The sequence below is a fragment of the Lacerta agilis genome, chromosome 10 (genome assembly GCF_009819535.1).
Source record: "Lacerta agilis isolate rLacAgi1 chromosome 10, rLacAgi1.pri, whole genome shotgun sequence".
In the NCBI taxonomy this organism is placed as follows: Eukaryota; Metazoa; Chordata; class Lepidosauria; order Squamata; family Lacertidae; genus Lacerta; species Lacerta agilis.
The window spans coordinates 41931651-41948329 of NC_046321.1; the positions used below are offsets into that span (position 1 = coordinate 41931651).

The 16679-nt window shown below is 39.7% G+C and overlaps 1 protein-coding gene across 1 annotated transcript in view; it reads right to left on the bottom strand.

Annotated features, from left to right (window-relative positions):
• Nucleotides 1-16679, bottom strand: part of TRHDE (thyrotropin releasing hormone degrading enzyme) — a 196346-nt gene that overhangs the window by 132680 nt on the left and 46987 nt on the right. Inside the window, exon 3 of the mRNA XM_033161733.1 lies at nt 12583-12709. Within this exon, the coding sequence (XP_033017624.1) occupies nt 12583-12709 (127 nt within the window). The remainder of the gene's footprint in view (nt 1-12582; nt 12710-16679) is intronic.

Here is a 16679-nt window from a genome sequence, read left to right on the forward strand (position 1 = left end):
TAAACACAACAGGTATTATATAGCTTCCCAACCCACTGTTCACTTGTATAATCTGTAACAGGGATTTGTGAAAGGTGTTGTATTCCTTGACAATCCTTAGCGTGCATCTAAACACCACCAGTTTCTCTGAATAGGGTGATAGTGAAAGGGCCCTGTGCTTCAATGGGAGAGAACATGTTCTGCATTCAGCAGGTCCCATATCAAACACCTGACTAATAAATACATGTGATTTATTATACCTAGAGAGATAATATAAGCTCTAACACAAAATTATGGCAAGGAAACAGCTAAAACTCATCAGAAGCTACTTCTGATACAGCTGCAATTACAGTTGGGCAAGTCACTGTAAGTTAGTGGTATGAACTTCTATGAACTTCAGGAGCACCCAACTTTAACCAGGATGATAGGATCCTTGTGGTGGAATGCTATATATACATTTTAAACTATTTCTCTAAAAATTCATAAATCGGCAACATCTTTAGTTAGAGTCTCAGGTAGCAGGGTTGAGAACTTGCAGAGCTGCTGGAAGCCAGGGTAGACAACAATGGGAGAGATGAATGAAGTGTCTGACTTCGGACAAGGCACTTTCACTACTTCTCTGACCCCTTAATAAGCCCATTTGAAAACTGCCCTCATAATTTCCCCATAGAATAGATTGTTCAAGTTAATTGTGCTGACTATGTAACAAGATCCTCTGATGCATAAAATCTGCTGCCCATTAATTATGACTAATGATATTTGTATTTTGAGAAAGATGAGATTCCCTGTTCGTGTTCAATATACCATTTATAATATTGTATACTAATATCATAACTACTACCTCGTGGCAAAAGCCTATCTAAACACAAGCATCTTATTTGTTTGTTTGTTTGTTTGTTTGTTTGTTTGTTTGTTTGTTTGTTTGTTTAACATACCCTCTTGCAGTTAAGGAAGCCTATATGTAATTTTTCCTGTTTCCCCCCCTTAGCCTATTTTCTGTTCTAGAATCACATTATTGAATTACTGTAAGGCACAATTTTCACCATAATGTAAAAGGACATAAAACATATAGCGATACTATGCTATATAGCTGCACATACTTGCATAGTATAGTTATAGTAACAATAAGCAGTTTCATGTATTAAAAGAAATATGGAGGAAAAGTGAGTACAATGGCTTCACAACTGACATTTTCATTTTTTCCACAATATCCAAAGTGAATTGTGCATCTCCTCTACTTCATGGTGGGATGCTAAAGATTTTGTGCACCTGTGAAGTCTGAAGTAACAACATATTCCATTTTGAGCATCACAGAAAATGAGAAGGGGTCCTGAATTTCCTGAAACCCTAGCCCTTATGTAGCTGAATACCCAAGACCACTCTATCACATTATGCTAAAATATGTTTTAACATAATGGGCGCTGACTGGAAGAAGCTTAGAGAGCTTTGGGTTCACATCTTTCCCTTTTCCATTTGTCCTGCATGACCACAAAGTGGGCTTCAGTGGTTTCTACTTTTGCTGAAAATGAAAATCAGTGTCATGGTTTAACAAATTCAAGGTAGTTTAACAAACTCATAATGCATGGTTTGAAGCTGGCTTGTGTTGAAACTGACCGGTGTTTGTGGTTTATGGGTTTATGATCCCCAGTTCCACCACAACAAGCTGATATTAGAGAAAAGTAAAAACTGCTGAAGTCTTCCTCCTGTCTGCAGGAGAAAAGGGAAGGAAGAACATGTGAATCTGAGGCTCACCTGGGATCATCCTAAGTTTTATTCATCACACTAAGCCATGGTTCAGTGTGACATGTGAACACACCCTGTGTCTACGTTTATATGAAAAACAAGAGGGTTCCACCACAGCAAACTGTAAACCGTATTATATTCTTATTGCATATTTACTTAATTATTTTGCAAATTGACTAAACAGATGGGTCACAATCCAGCACAGAAGTTATGCATACTTAAGACCTCTGAATCAATTGGCTTAAGTATGCTTAATTATATGCTCTGGTGTGCTGAGTGAATTCAAGCACATTTTCATACAAAAACAAACAAACATAATAGTACTTACATAACAAATCAAAAGATAACTAAACCATCAACTATATTCTGGAAGTCTTTAGAGAGTGTTTGTAAATTTGTAATTCTGGCATTCCAGAGAATTGCTAATTTACAGGGAAACAGAATCAAACAATTCTATCATTTCATATAAAAAACACAATACCCTATATGAGCCATTTTAATATATTTAGTTTTGCACTAATAATTAATATTGCCCCAAGTGAGATTACATATTTTAAGCTACACCAGGCATTCAAGAGCATTTTTTTCAGTTCCAGTATTCTTAACAAATGAAATAAAAATACATACATATGTCCTTTTGAATTACAGTTGCCAACCCTAGAGCCAAACAAAAACATCTAGAAATTACAGAAAATAAGTATTCTGTTCAACGTCCTTCACCCCCACCCACCCTTCCCGTTTTTTGTATTTTTATTTTTTTTGTATAGATATGAGTCTAAATCATTTGAATTTTTCCTTTATAAAGGTAAACTTTATATAACTCACACAGGGTCCCTCCCTAGGCAAAACTATAACATCTAGAAACCAACCCTACTGACAGAAGTTTGATAATATATGTAAATGTATCCACTGTAAATCAGGGCACGTATTTGTTTAGTAAATCTTCATGAAAGCACGTATCCGTAGGCAGTTACAGTATACTAGTGGGATGTGATATATTTACTTATAATATAAAACAAAATTCCTAAAAATAGAAAACCAACAGCTTATCAAGGACTTGGAAAGATACTTTAAAATGTGCTAGGATACAGAAGTGTTTTGATAAACTAGAAAATAAATATATTGATGACTTGGATGGATGTTTACAGGGAATGCTTGGAGAGTGTTCTACAGCCCCGTTGAACCTTCAATGTGGGGTTCATCAGGGTTTGATTTTATCCCCTGTGCTGTTTAACATCTACATGAAACCACCGAGTGGGGTCGTTCGGAGTTCTGGAGTACGTTGTCAGCAAAATGCTGTTGACACACAACGCAACTTCTCCTTTACATCTGCAGGTGAGGCAGTGGATGTGCTGGACCATTATTGTCTTGCTGCAATAATGGACTTGAGGAGAGCCAACAAACTAAAGCTCAATCCAGATAAGAGTGGGGAACTGTTAGTGGGTGGTTCCCTAGACTGGATGGATGAGAGGTTGCCTGCTATTTATGATAGTACACTGCCTCTGAAGGAATGGGTATATAGCTTGGGGGTCCTTTGCTGTCGCTTCAGGCTCAGGTAGTCTCCGCGGTGCAGCGCCCAACTGCACTGACTTCCAATTAGTTTCTGGACCCAATTCGAACCGCTGCTTTTGACCTATAAAGCCTTAAAACGGTTCAGGGCTGCAATGCCTCAAGGAATGCCTCTCCCTATATGACCCTGAGAGACCCTTCTAGGTGTGCCTCCTCCATGAGAGGTCCAGAGGATAGCAACACGAGAGCAGGGCCTTTTCTAAAGTGGCTCCCCATTTGTGAGATGCTCACCTGTTGCCTTCATTATACATCTTTAGGCACCAGGCAAAAACATTCCTCTTCAACCAGGCCTTCGGCTAATTAACATTCTATGTCCTTTTAAATGTGTTGGGGGAGTATTGGTTTGTTTTGCTCTGGATCTTGTTTTTATTATGTATTTTGTGTTTTTATTTTGTATTTTTATAGTTTGCACCACTCTGACATCTTTGGGTGAAGGGTGGTATACAAATTTAATGAACAAAAATAAATGTGCAAACAGCATCAAATTTTGTCACTATTACTATGCTTAGCACTAAACTTTTGCCTTTCCCTGGACTGGGTTTTACAGCCAGGGTTATTATTTCCCATCAATATCTGACTATCAGAAGTCACTACAGAAGAATGGTGGTGGTAAATTGACAAAAAGACAATTTTTGGCAACTTTACAAGAAAGGTTACCCTCCTAAATCAAGCAGGAGAACTCATAACATCGCAGTGTAATAGAATTTTAAGGTCAGATGCTTTCAAATGATAAAATTAGTCACATTTGGATTTAGGCATTTGCCCAATCTAGAAACAAATAAAGCATTCCCAAGAGATTATAGACACTCCACGTAAAACAACAATGTATGTTTTCAGTCATGTGTCAAATAGCAGAATATAAACCTCAGCTTACACTTTCCCAAAGTACTTCGTCCTTATCGTGTTTGAATTTATTCGATCCTCCTAAATGGATACTGAATCTAGCTAGACAAATATAATCTAACCCAAGATAATTAAATAAAATGTCAATGCATCTCTATGCAAATTGTGAGAACCTAGCTCAGCAGAATACTCTAGATATCCCATAAAGCACCCTGCAGTTCAATACTGTATTACTTTAAGTGTAACCTTATCCAGTAGCTGTCTTAAGAATTTGTGAGATCTTTGTCCTGAGTCCATGACCCAACTTGAGCTCTGAAATGTCGACAACATTTCCAGGAAGGGAAAATCAAATAAGCAGCCAAATTAACTCGCAATCTACTCTGTCTAGTAGGATGAATGTACAAGCATGGTGACATCATTGGTGGCTGAAACTAGGACAAGACTACTGAATAAGAACAGGAGCTATAAAGACTTGAAAAATTCATACATTTCAAAATTTCAAACATTTCTAACTGTGTCCATGCAGTATCCCCACACAATTTTTGCAGCTCCTCAGCAAAGGTGTTGTCATCCATGGGGATCAACTCCTGAGCTGTTGGGCCCTAGAGCTCCTGCCTCCTCCCCACCCTTTGAAAACTTAAAAGAAAATACTTTGCGTAGATAGTGGCTGGTCACACTACAAAATGCACCACCTTAATTTGTGCAGAGCAGTCCATCTATTGGTCAGTGTCATGGGCTTGTGTCCCAAGTTCTCTATGAACCTCTTATCATGCATGTTCCTCAGGATCTTTGGCAGTTCCCCTCTGCGCCCTTTGCGAATGCAAATTTACTTGTGCATAATGGCAGGTTAAAGCTATGGTTTTCCCAGTAGTAATGTATGGAAGTGAGAGCTGGACCATAAAGAAGACTGATGCCGAAGAATTGATGCTTTTGAATTATGGTGCTGGAGGAGACTCTTGAGAGTCCCATGGACTGCAAAAAGATCAAACTTATCCATCCCTAAAGAAATCAGCCCTGAGTGCTCACTGGAGTCATGAAATTAGAAGACGCCTGCTTCTTGGGAGAAAAGCAATGACAAACCTAGACAGCATCTTAAAAGCAGAGACATCACTTTGCTGACAAAGGTCCGTATAGTTAAAGCCATGGTTTTCCCAGTAGTGATGTATGGAAGTGAGAGGTGGACCATAAAGAAGGCTGATCGCCAAAGAATTGATGCTTTTGAATTATGATGCTGGAGGAGACTCTTGAGAGTCCCTTGGACTGCAAGAAGATCAAACCTATCCATTCTGAAGGAAATCAGCCCTGAGTGCTCACTGGAAGGACAGATCCTGAAGTTGAGGCTCCAGTAGTTTGGCCACCTCATGAGAAGAGAAGACTCCCTGGAAAAGACCCTGATGTTGGGAAAGATGGAGGGCACAAGGAGAAGGGGATGACAGAGGATGAGATGGTTGGACAGTGTTCTCGAAGCGACTGGCATGAGTTTGGCCAAACTGCGGGAGGCAGTGGAGGATAGGGGTGCCTGGCGTGCTCTGGTCCATGGGGTCATGAAGAGTTGGCCATGACTGAACGATTGAACAACAACAATGGCAGGTTCCCAGGAGAAACCACACTCCAAATTCCTTCTAAGGATCTGGAAATCTGTCAAAACTGGAAAACTCATAACTTCTCTTACCTCGCTTTTGACAATAAGATCTTAAGTGGATTGTAACAATGTGGTTGTCATTCATGTTTTGTATATAATATCTAAAAGATGTGATAAGAAAAGGGGGATAAGAGAGAAGATCTGTGTAATTTCTAAAGTTTGTAAACTCATTGTTGCATAGTTTGCTGAAGCTCCCTGCTTGCCTTCTCTTGGCTCCATGGAAGAATATAGCTTCTTTGTGATATGTGGGGTGAATCCTAGCTGACTACATCAACAGAATCAAAATGCTTGGCATTGAAAGCGCAGCATTTGATTGGTGGGTGTGTCAATGCTTTCAAGGATTAAGCTATTACACAGGCATATGGAACTGTGATGCTGAAAAGAATTCAGCTGATGAGAAAGCACACAAACAAGGAATGCAACCATATGTGTATCTGATAGGAGAGACGTTGGTGCTTTCTGTAATGAAGTGGCTGACTCTCTTGTTGAGTCCTTGAATAAACATTTTGAAGTTGATTCTGATCTGTTGCTCAAAGGGAAGCCTTTTGAAACCCTTCAGTAAACCAGGAGGAAGTTCACAAGGTGTTATTTGCAGAACTTGATCTGACAGAACTTTCATTAGAGTAGGGGAGATTCTTCAACTCAACAACAGCAGTGATGTTCACATGATGACACTGTTCCATTTGTTTCACTTTCTTGCATTATCTGATCTACAGTCCTTCTTCTGGCAGCTAAGCTTCACAGTGCTGTTGCTGAGCATCTCATGTACACAAGTGTCACCTTGAAGTCCATCAATGGAAACAAACTCTCAGTTGATTCAGAAACTGAACATCTGCATCTATCACAATATGCCACCACTCATCGAATGGGATCCCAGGGCATCATTGCTTCTGTAGATTAAAATATGTGAGCAGAGGACCCAAAATATGGCCACAGCAAGACAGTAAATGTGCTTTAAGGGATTTCCTTCTGAGGCTTGCAAGCATAACAACTCAAAACACCCAATCCCAGGTGTTGATAGTCTGATCAACATGAAACTAATTAATTGTAACATACTCAGCACAATGTGAAAGGAGGTACCATGGCACAACTGTGTAATATTCAGTTTGGTGTTTGCTTTGTGCTGGTATGTAACAGCTGCATACATTTCACATACACACACACACACACACACACACACACACACACTGTTAAAACAGAGTTCAATAAATGCCAAAGTCCATATATGCCTTGACTAGTCAAGTAGTTAGAGCCATAATATACTATTTATATAAGGTTATGAAGATTTCAAATGAACCAGTATTCATCTTCATTTTCTATTTCTTTTTATCTTTTCTCATCTATTTTTTTTTAAGAAACTACGTAGCTCCTTATTAAATCTCATATGCCCAACTGCACAAAAACTTATTTCACACTGCCACCAATTTTTTGACACTGCACAAAATGCGTCTGGTTGGATGTTATAACTTAATAACTACTCCAGGGTTTATTCTAAGAGGTTTTATCTTATTCTTGTCACTGGCTCATAATTCTTACTTTCACATAATGTGCTCAACAAAGATTTGAAAAGCTCGGGGGGGGGGGGGGTCTGAAAATAGTAGAACAGAGTTTCCCAACCTTTTTGGACCCATGGGCACATTTGCATGCTCCACAATTGCACGTGCACAGCCATGCAAACATGTGCATGCATGTACAAAAGGCTTCCTTCAAGCCTAAGTTACGTTTGGGGAGAAGAGGACAGGACCTGGCAGGAACCAAGGAAGGCTTCTGGGGGAGCATGTGCAGTGGTGTGTACCATGGGGGAAGAAAACATACATTTATTAATTTCAGAAGAGGCTATTAAAAGTGAGTTAATGACAAAAACAAGTCATAAACAATGGAGTGCCTGATTCATAGCTTCAGTCTTTTATGTCACTACATTAGAAAATCTGTAGTCTGCACTTAACTTTAGTATAATAATTTGAGAAACATATTTCCTGCATGTTTTCATTCATTTTCACGTAAGTTCTAGAAAATTCTCTCTTCCCACCCCCCATCTACTAAGTACTAGTTTAAGAACACCAAATAAGGCTGTTATTAAAAAAAAGGTCAGTTCCTTCTAACATTATACAGTAATCTTGAAAAAAATGTATGTATGAATCTCAAAAAGAGCTTAATATCCCCCAATTACCTACTTCTCTTAAGTGAAATGGACAAACTATCTACCTACTTTATTTTTTTACCTGACCTAAATCATTTCTGGGTCGAGATTTCATGAATTTCAATACATATCACATGTATATATATCTCATCCATGGATGATTTCAGTATGCATTATTCAATTAACAGAACATTTATTTATTTCTTTTGAGCCTCTTGGGCTTGCCGATCAGAAGGTCGGCGGTTCGAATCCCCACAACGGGGTGAGCTCCCATTGTTCGGTCCCAGCTCCTGCCAACCTAGCAGTTTGAAAGCACGCCAAAAGTGCAAGTAGATAAATAGGTACAGCTCCGGCGGGAAGGTAAATGGCATTTCCGTGTACTGCTCTGGTTTCGGTGTTCTGTTGTGCCAGAAGCGGCTTAGTCATGCTGGCCACATGACCCGGAAAAACTGTCTGCGGACAAACACTGGCTCCCTCGGCCTATAAAGCGAGATGAGCACCACAACCCCAGAGTCGTCTGCGACTGGACTTAACTGTCAGGGGTCCTTTACCTTTACCTTTAAAACAGGCACACACAGTATGTTTGAACACACTGGTTGCATTCATACAGCCCCAGGCACAAGCAGAGTAAACAGATCAGGAAGTCTGGCTTCTCTATGTGTCTGTACTTCAGAACACAGTTTGTTGCTGTTGCTTAACAAGCCACAATCAAGAGACAACCTTAAGCCATGGTTAATTGTTGATGTGCTGATTGTTTATCCCATTCGCACTAGGGGAAGAGTGAAGCAGGAATGACCTAGCAGCATCCAACAGCTCTTTCACAATAAATCACGATAAGCCAGAAAGTCTGGCTTATCATTACAAGCAAACACTATCTCAGTAAAGCTCGTGGCAATTTCTTCCACATAAATATTTACAGAAATAACTAGTTGCCATATTAGTTTGTTTATCTTAACCCTGCATCATTTAAAAAAAATGCAAGGCACACCTCACACTGAAGAATTTCAGAGTTATATTTGTCTGCTATTAATTTTAGTGAATTCTCATGTATGGTTTTGGTTAGCAGATATAATTGTCCATTGGACAAGTGGAGCACACCATTTACACACTTACAATGACTGACACCAGGTGTGTGAACTGCCACATAAATCTCATGTGCAGCTTACTTTAAACATGTCCAGTTTATGGAAGCAAACAAACAAAATATGCAAACTTTTAAGTTACAGCTGCATTCCTCCAAGGACTACAAAAAAGACCAAGAACACGCAACAGATCTGTTGACAAGTGCGGTGTTTGCAAGGCGAGAGAATTTAAAGTAAGTGCACAGTGACAGGTAGAAACATCCCAAGATGCTCTGCAACAACCTGAAATAACCAGAACAAATATAGCATACACAAATAAATACTGGTGATAGTTATTCATAGTAAGTTAACAGGACTAGAGTATCTGGTCACTGGGACATACCAACTTTTAAGGGGTTCCAGAAGTATAGTATAGGAAGAGGAAGAGGAAGAGGAAGAGGAAGAGGAAGAGGAAGAAGAAGAAGAAGAAGAAGAAGAAGAAGAAGAAGAAGAAGAAGAAGAAGAAGAAGAAGAAATAGTAGTATTAGCAGTAGTGGGGGTTTTCCCCATATGAGTACAAAATATGTACATTACTATTAGTGTACTGCTTTACCAGAGGTAGGGAATCTGTTCATCTCCAGATATTGCTGGATGACAGCTATAATTCCTGACCACTGGGCCATGCTGGCTGGGGCTAATGGGAGTTGGGAGTCAAACAGCATCTGCAGGAACACAGGTTCCCCATCTCTGTTATATACCTACTGATATATTTGGGCTTAATTAACAGTACTTCTTTCTCCACTTATTTCTTAATAAACAGTAGTTTATTATCAACTTATTGCCAGAGGATCCAGGAATGCTTTACAGAGAGTCTTGCAAAGAAACAGTGTGGATGGTTTAGAATCAGGAGTGGTTAAATATCCATTTCAAAGACAGCATTTTCTATATAGAAAAATGGGAAGGCCTCTGTTTTTCGTCGCCCAGGCACAAACCAGAAAGAAACAGCAGTAGTTTTATCTTCACTGTAATTACTATGCCAGCAGTACAAAAGTAAAGCACTTTACTGAAATGAATGTGGAAATAAACTTCTAAAGTGTGGGTACAAACCCCACTGCTACTTCTCATGTTATTTATTCAGCAAAACAGGAGTATTACAACAAGAAGTGTTGATTGCACATAACTATCGCTGAAAGATGTCAGTCTGTCAAGCTACTCCCACAAACAATCATTATTGCTATCTTCAGATTTGTTGAATTGCCATCCCTCTACACCAGGCATGGCCATACTTGGCCCTCCAGATGTTTTGGGACTACAACTCCCATCATCCCTAGCTAACAGGACCAGTGGTCAGGGATGATGGGAATTGTAGTCCCAAAACATCTGGAGGGCCAAGTTTGGCTATGCCTGCTCTACACAATCCTGGAGAAGGTCTTCAGATACCCAGTTCTAAGGGTCATATAGTGGTTCAAAAGTTAAATCCAGAACTTTGAATCGTACCCAGAAACAAAAAAGAATCCAGTGATTTTTCTTTTTCTTTTTAAACTAAGGATGTGTCTTCTGATTGACCAGCCTTAGTTAATCATCTAGCTCCAGGTTTCCTGCACCAGCTGTAGTTTCCAAGGTATGGTGCCCTCTAGGTGTTTTGGATTACTACTCTCATCAGCCCCATCCTGCACAGCTGTCTTGGCTGGGTTTGATAGAAGTTGCAGTCCAAACATCTGGACAATACTAGATTGGCAAAGGCAGCAGTACTCTAACCTAGATGTTATCTGGGCACAAAGAACTGTGACTAGAGAGAAGTAGGAGCTGGTGCACCGGACTCACATAAGAAACAGTAAAAGGTGTTTTCAACTACAGATGCCACCTCAACATAAAAAAAATAAGTGCCAGAGCTAACTGCCAAGCTGATCCATTAGAAAGAACGCAACTGCAACCAGAATGGGGGGAAATAACACTTCCCCGATTAGACAAACCAGCTACCAACAGCACCATCTATTAAATATAATGTGGTCTGTAAGTTAGCTTGTGTACCATCCATCATGTCTAGAAAATACATTGAAACGAGAGACCACACTTTACTGCAAGATACTGTATATAGAAAATTACATTTTCAAGATTATCCACTCTTTATCTACTACCATTTTCAGACTAATTAAGTGTTTTTCTTTCTTTCTGCCAATTAAGAAAGATACTGTGTTTTCCTTTTACCTTCTTGAGATCAAAAGCTTATTTTGCAAAGACTCTCCCACCCCATAGGTCGACGACTTGCATCATATTTTCATGACAAACACTTATGCAGGACAAATTGCAAACAGACATGAAAATGCAAAGCAATAAGCTAGAGTTAGTCCAATCTCATGTTAGCTACTTTGACTTTAACACAGTACTACATGCAACAAAACAATTAAGAGAGGGGGGAAAGAAATACAATTTCAGACTTATTAAAAATGCATAAAGTGCCCACTTGGAACAGTATAAATTAATGTATCTCCTGCCACACCATTAGTTTCAAGGCTAAGAATGATGCCACTCAGCAGGCTAGTGCTTTAATGAAGGAGCACCTGAATTCCAGGGAGGAACACCTGTGGTTGGAAATCAGAAAACACTTGTGATCAAAAAGAGAGCTGCTGAGTAATGTGTTTTCTGGATCTTGGTCCCATGTGTTTCTAAAGAGGGTACATATAATAACACAGTTTGAAATATTCCAGTGTATGAGAGTAGAGTACTAACAGAACAAAGGAAGAGAACATATACTTTTAGGCTTGTGCTGGCTGAACTGCAAAGTAATGTTAGAGTCATTCACTTCAATAAGCAGAGTTACAGTAAAGTATTTATCATGATTAAAGGGGGGGGAGTTATATAGAAGAGGCACCAACAAAACATAGCTCAAATGGAAGGGAGACCCAATATTCTGAGCATGTGCACAAACATATATACATGCTTTCTTTCTCTGAACAACTAACTGCAATCGAAACAAAATAGAAAATTCTTTCCAGTAGCACCTTAGAGACCAACTGAGTTTGTTCTACCAAGAACAAACTCAGTTGGTCTCTAAGGTGCTACTGGAAAGAATTTTCTATTTTGTTTCGACTATGGCAGACCAGCACGGCTACCCACCTGTAACTGGAACTAACTGCAATGTTCCTGATTGGTCCATACCATTGGATTGTTGTTTAAGACAAGACTACAGGTAGACCACCCTGCTCATTCAACTTTTTAGAAAATGAATGTAGTACTCACTGGCTTGGATAGTAAGATAAGTAAACTCAAGGAAGTTCACAGAAGCAAAGTTTCCTGTCCTCCCACCTACATCCACCTCTGCCCCCAGAAAAAACTCTCTGGAGTATCAGGGACCCTCCTAAGAAATATGGGAGAGTGTAAAGGGGAGAACCCTACAAAATCAGGCCAAGAGCCACCCAGTTTTAGGCAATTAACCTTGCATGTCCCATCCCACCTTGTTCAGAGCTGACTCTTGACTCACCAGAGGTGTGGCTATGGTGGGGAATGGGGAAAATTTATTTCCTTAAGTTAACTTATATTAGGATCTAAACCATTATTATTAGCCTTCCATACTCTGATCTTTCAGTTCCTCTTGACAAACTTACCTAATTTTGGCAGGGAATAGGGCACTTTGAAGTAGTCTTCATAAAACTCAACTAGTCTCCGAGTAATGTTCAGAGCATAATCCCCAGATCCTCTTCTGATGGCATCAGGTCTTGCATACAATCGGATCTGATTGGAAAACAAAACAAATGAAATGACTGGTCATTATTTTTTTTCTGCCATTGTACATGGATTACAAAGTGAAAAAGTCCAAATTTGTTAGGTCTGTCTCCCTCTGCCCTGCCCTCCCTCCAAATCCTAATATGAGCAGCATAGATGGCTTTCCTGAAATAACAAACTTGCGCAATTAAAAATAACAAAGCTGAAAGTGCCACCAAACCAAAACTGTAGCTGTATCTGGTGCCAAATACACAGATTTTAATACATCTTGCATCAAATATGAATATTCAATGCAATTGCTTACATGTGTTTTCCAGAGATATGATGGCACAGTGGATTAGTGTAATGGCTCTTTGCCTACTTTAAATGTAGAGGTGGCTCAGTAGGAAAGGAGTTCATGGCAAGTTAAATGCACTTTCCATCAAACCCTGAACACATTAGCAGGCTGTGTAGGTAATATAATAATTCATCCACCCTTTCTTATACTGGCACTGATGAGCAAAATAAGCCCTCAGAAATAACCATTTATAAGCTTATTCGTGTACACAAACAATTAGTATTCCTGAAGCCCATCCATGACTGCTCCAGGCCAGTATTTCTATTTTCAAAATGCAGTAAGTATATTAAAGCTGTTCATACTTCTTACACAATGTAGATGTTGAAGCTGCGTTCAGCATAAAACATTTCAGCTGTCTTCCTGTATGAATCACAAAAATGAAACAGCCATTTCTTCATCAAGTGGGTGTGGGTTGCAGCCTTCATTGCTTCTGTAGGCTGTGCCTGTCAGCCAAAGTTTTTAAAAGTGCCTCACAGAGCATATAGAATTTGTCAGCCTATAAGCTAATGCACCTCAAACACTACCGCTATTCACCCCAAAGCAGGGCTATATGACAAACAGTGGCTCAGTTCCCAAGTCACTTGAAGCCTCAGTTAATCATAACTATGGTTTAAAGAAGAACATGTGGAATGCTGGTACTCAGGGTCAAGGCTATGTCCACTTTGCGCCATCCCCACTTCTGCTGTGCTACTGGGATCTAAGCTATGGTTTGTCTTAGAGTTGTGTCTGAACCCAGGCTCATGGTTTTTTTTTTCTCTCTCTCTCTCTCTCTCTCCAAACAAACCATGAGCTGTAAACCAAGGTTTGCTCTTGGTTTAGTACTCATGGTTTGCTTGAGGGAGTCAAACCTTTAGCCCATGATCAGATTTAACATTGAGCCAAACCATGGATTAGCTCTTAATAGTGGCAATGGTGATTTTTCTCCCAGCATGCTACATGCTTACCTTTAAACCATAGTTATTGTGTAAACAAGGCCAATATGCAAACTATTAATGTGGTTGACTGCCAAATGCAACAATGCACCATTCTGGTCTGTTGCACACTCTGCTCCCTAAAAATCTACACCAATAGGGATCAGTCTTGAAAAGAGTGCACCACAAAGCAAATACAAAATTATGAAGTTCTACCACTTGAGTGCTTGCTATAGTACAGGGATGGCCAACTTCCAAGAGACTGCAATCTACTCACAGAATTAAAAACTGGCAGTGATCTACCCCTTTTTTTGGGGGGGGGGGTTCAGGTTGAAGTTGTTGAGCTTTGACCTGAATCCCATTTTGGGGGGGGGGGGAAGCAGGGGAAAGGAATAAATGAAAAAGTAGCAAACAAAGAGATCGCTAATTAAACAGTGAGCCTAGCAGCCAGAGCTCCTTCTTCCGTTCTAGTGATCTAGAGGGCAGGGTGAGGAGGCGGGGCTGGATGGCACCAGCAATCAACCGCGATCTACCAAAACCTCCCAGGGATCGACCAGTAGATCGTGATTGACCTGTTGGACATCCCTGCTATAGTACATATGCATGCAGCATTAGCCCTAGTCAGCATGGCTTAAAGGTCAGGAATTATGTAAACTGCAGTCCAACACCATCTGGGGGGGGGGCACCACATTGTTTCCCTGTTCCACACCATGACTAATATCAAACTTGCATCCATTCACACTGCAGACAAGTGTCATGACAGGATCATAATCCACATTGCTTTTGGTAAGTGGAAATGACACAATGGGAAGTGGGGAGACAGAATAATTTCCCCAAAGCTTTTCTTGGGAGTTATGAAATTGTACTTTCCAACAAAAACACAGGTCATGGTTCATCTTCACATTTGTACCGCAGAATCTTAGTAGAGTACCTAATTATTGCCTTTTTCTGAGGAAATGTGAAATAGAAAACACAATTAACCTAATGATTCATGTAATACATTTGAGTTTTACTCTCTGGAGAGCCCTTTTTCTACTTTTCAACACATGAAGCAATGCAGTATATATACGAATTCCATGATCGTATCCACTTCCTTTAGAAAACATTAACCCCCCATGTTGTTTGCATCAGTCTGTCTCGAGAAACAATGGAAGAAGAGTGTGTCTTTGTGGGTAAATACACTTTTCCGTAAGTGTTGTAGTGAATACAGTTCAGTGCATGAGTTTAACACATATTTCATTTGTGACAACAAAATGTGAGGGCTGCTTATGTTCAGACATGGAACAGAGATCCAGCAGAGACTACCTGCTTAAGGAAGTGTGAAGATGGTCTTCATCAACTTAGCATTTCCTCTACACACACAGAGAGAGAGAGAGAGACAGAGAGAGAGAGAGAGAGAGAGAGAGAGAGAGAGAGAGAGAGCGCTCATGCTGCTAAGGAGTTCCTCCCAACCATTGGATCAACTTTTCAGGAAGCAAAGGAATCCATGAAGATAACACCCCTTCTTCCAGTAGAAGCAAACCTCTGCTGAGTTTAACTCTAGATCCATCCCACTGCATGGAGAAACATGTCCCTAGACCAGTGTTTTTCAACCACTGTTCCGCGGCACACTAGTGTGCCGCGAGATGTTGCCTGGTGTGCCGTGGGAAAAATTTGTTTATTTGATTCCTATTCAAGAGAATTACTTTATATATAGTCAATATAGGCACAGAGTTAATTTTTTTAACATTTTCTAATGGTGGTGTGCCTCGTGATTTTTTTCATGAAACAAGTGTGCCTTTGCCCAAAAAAGGTTGAAAAACACTGCCCTAGACAATTGCCACTGAATTTGTTCTGTGCTGGTCAATCTATCTGTATCCTTGTACCTCCTTTGTCCATTTCACAATTTCAGTGTTGCTGTTTCCCAGTGACCTATCAGGTCAATAAAATTTTCCCCTCTTACTTGCCCATTCCACAAATCCCACAAATTTGAAAGGAATATACTATTGTAGTCTTTTTAAAAGTTTTTGCAACTTGTCAATGCTCACAGGCTGTTTTTAAGAGAGAGAGAAATCAAATGGCTGATTCATGCATTACTTTTTATGTAGCATAGTCATCACAAGAGAATTTCAAATGTTCTGTTCATGAAGAGAATATTTCTTGTGAATGTGGTCTTACAAGATGACAGCTAGTATTTATCATGTATGAGTAAAAGCCTGAGAACTAACACGTTGCTAAATATGGTAAATACTAGGTGTCACTACAGGGAGAACATTGACAAGAAATATTCACCATGTGAAACATGCGAGGTAAAAGTCATATTGTGATGACTTTATCATATTAAATCTTCATATGTGAAAAGGATGGAAAACAAACACCCACAGGGCAGCCCAGTTATCCTCAAAAAACTGCTTGAGTAAATGTAGAGCAAAGTAACTGTGAATAAATAGGGGGAGCGTGAACAGGAGTGGATAAACAGCAAACACCCTGCAATTTAGTTGAATTAAACATTGCAAGATAGGTAGCCAGAAAACCCAGATAAAGGCAAGGCTCAATAATAAACCACAGGATAACTCAAAAAGAAACAGAGAAGATCAATACCAGAGCATAAATGAACTTGTCAGCAGATATTTCAGAATTCAAGAAAAACAATGTTTACTCTATTTTGTGGTGAAATAGATTTGACTGACAAAAATGTGCAATTATTTATTATGTCCCTGAAGGCTGTTTGATATTTAAACTAAGGGCTTAA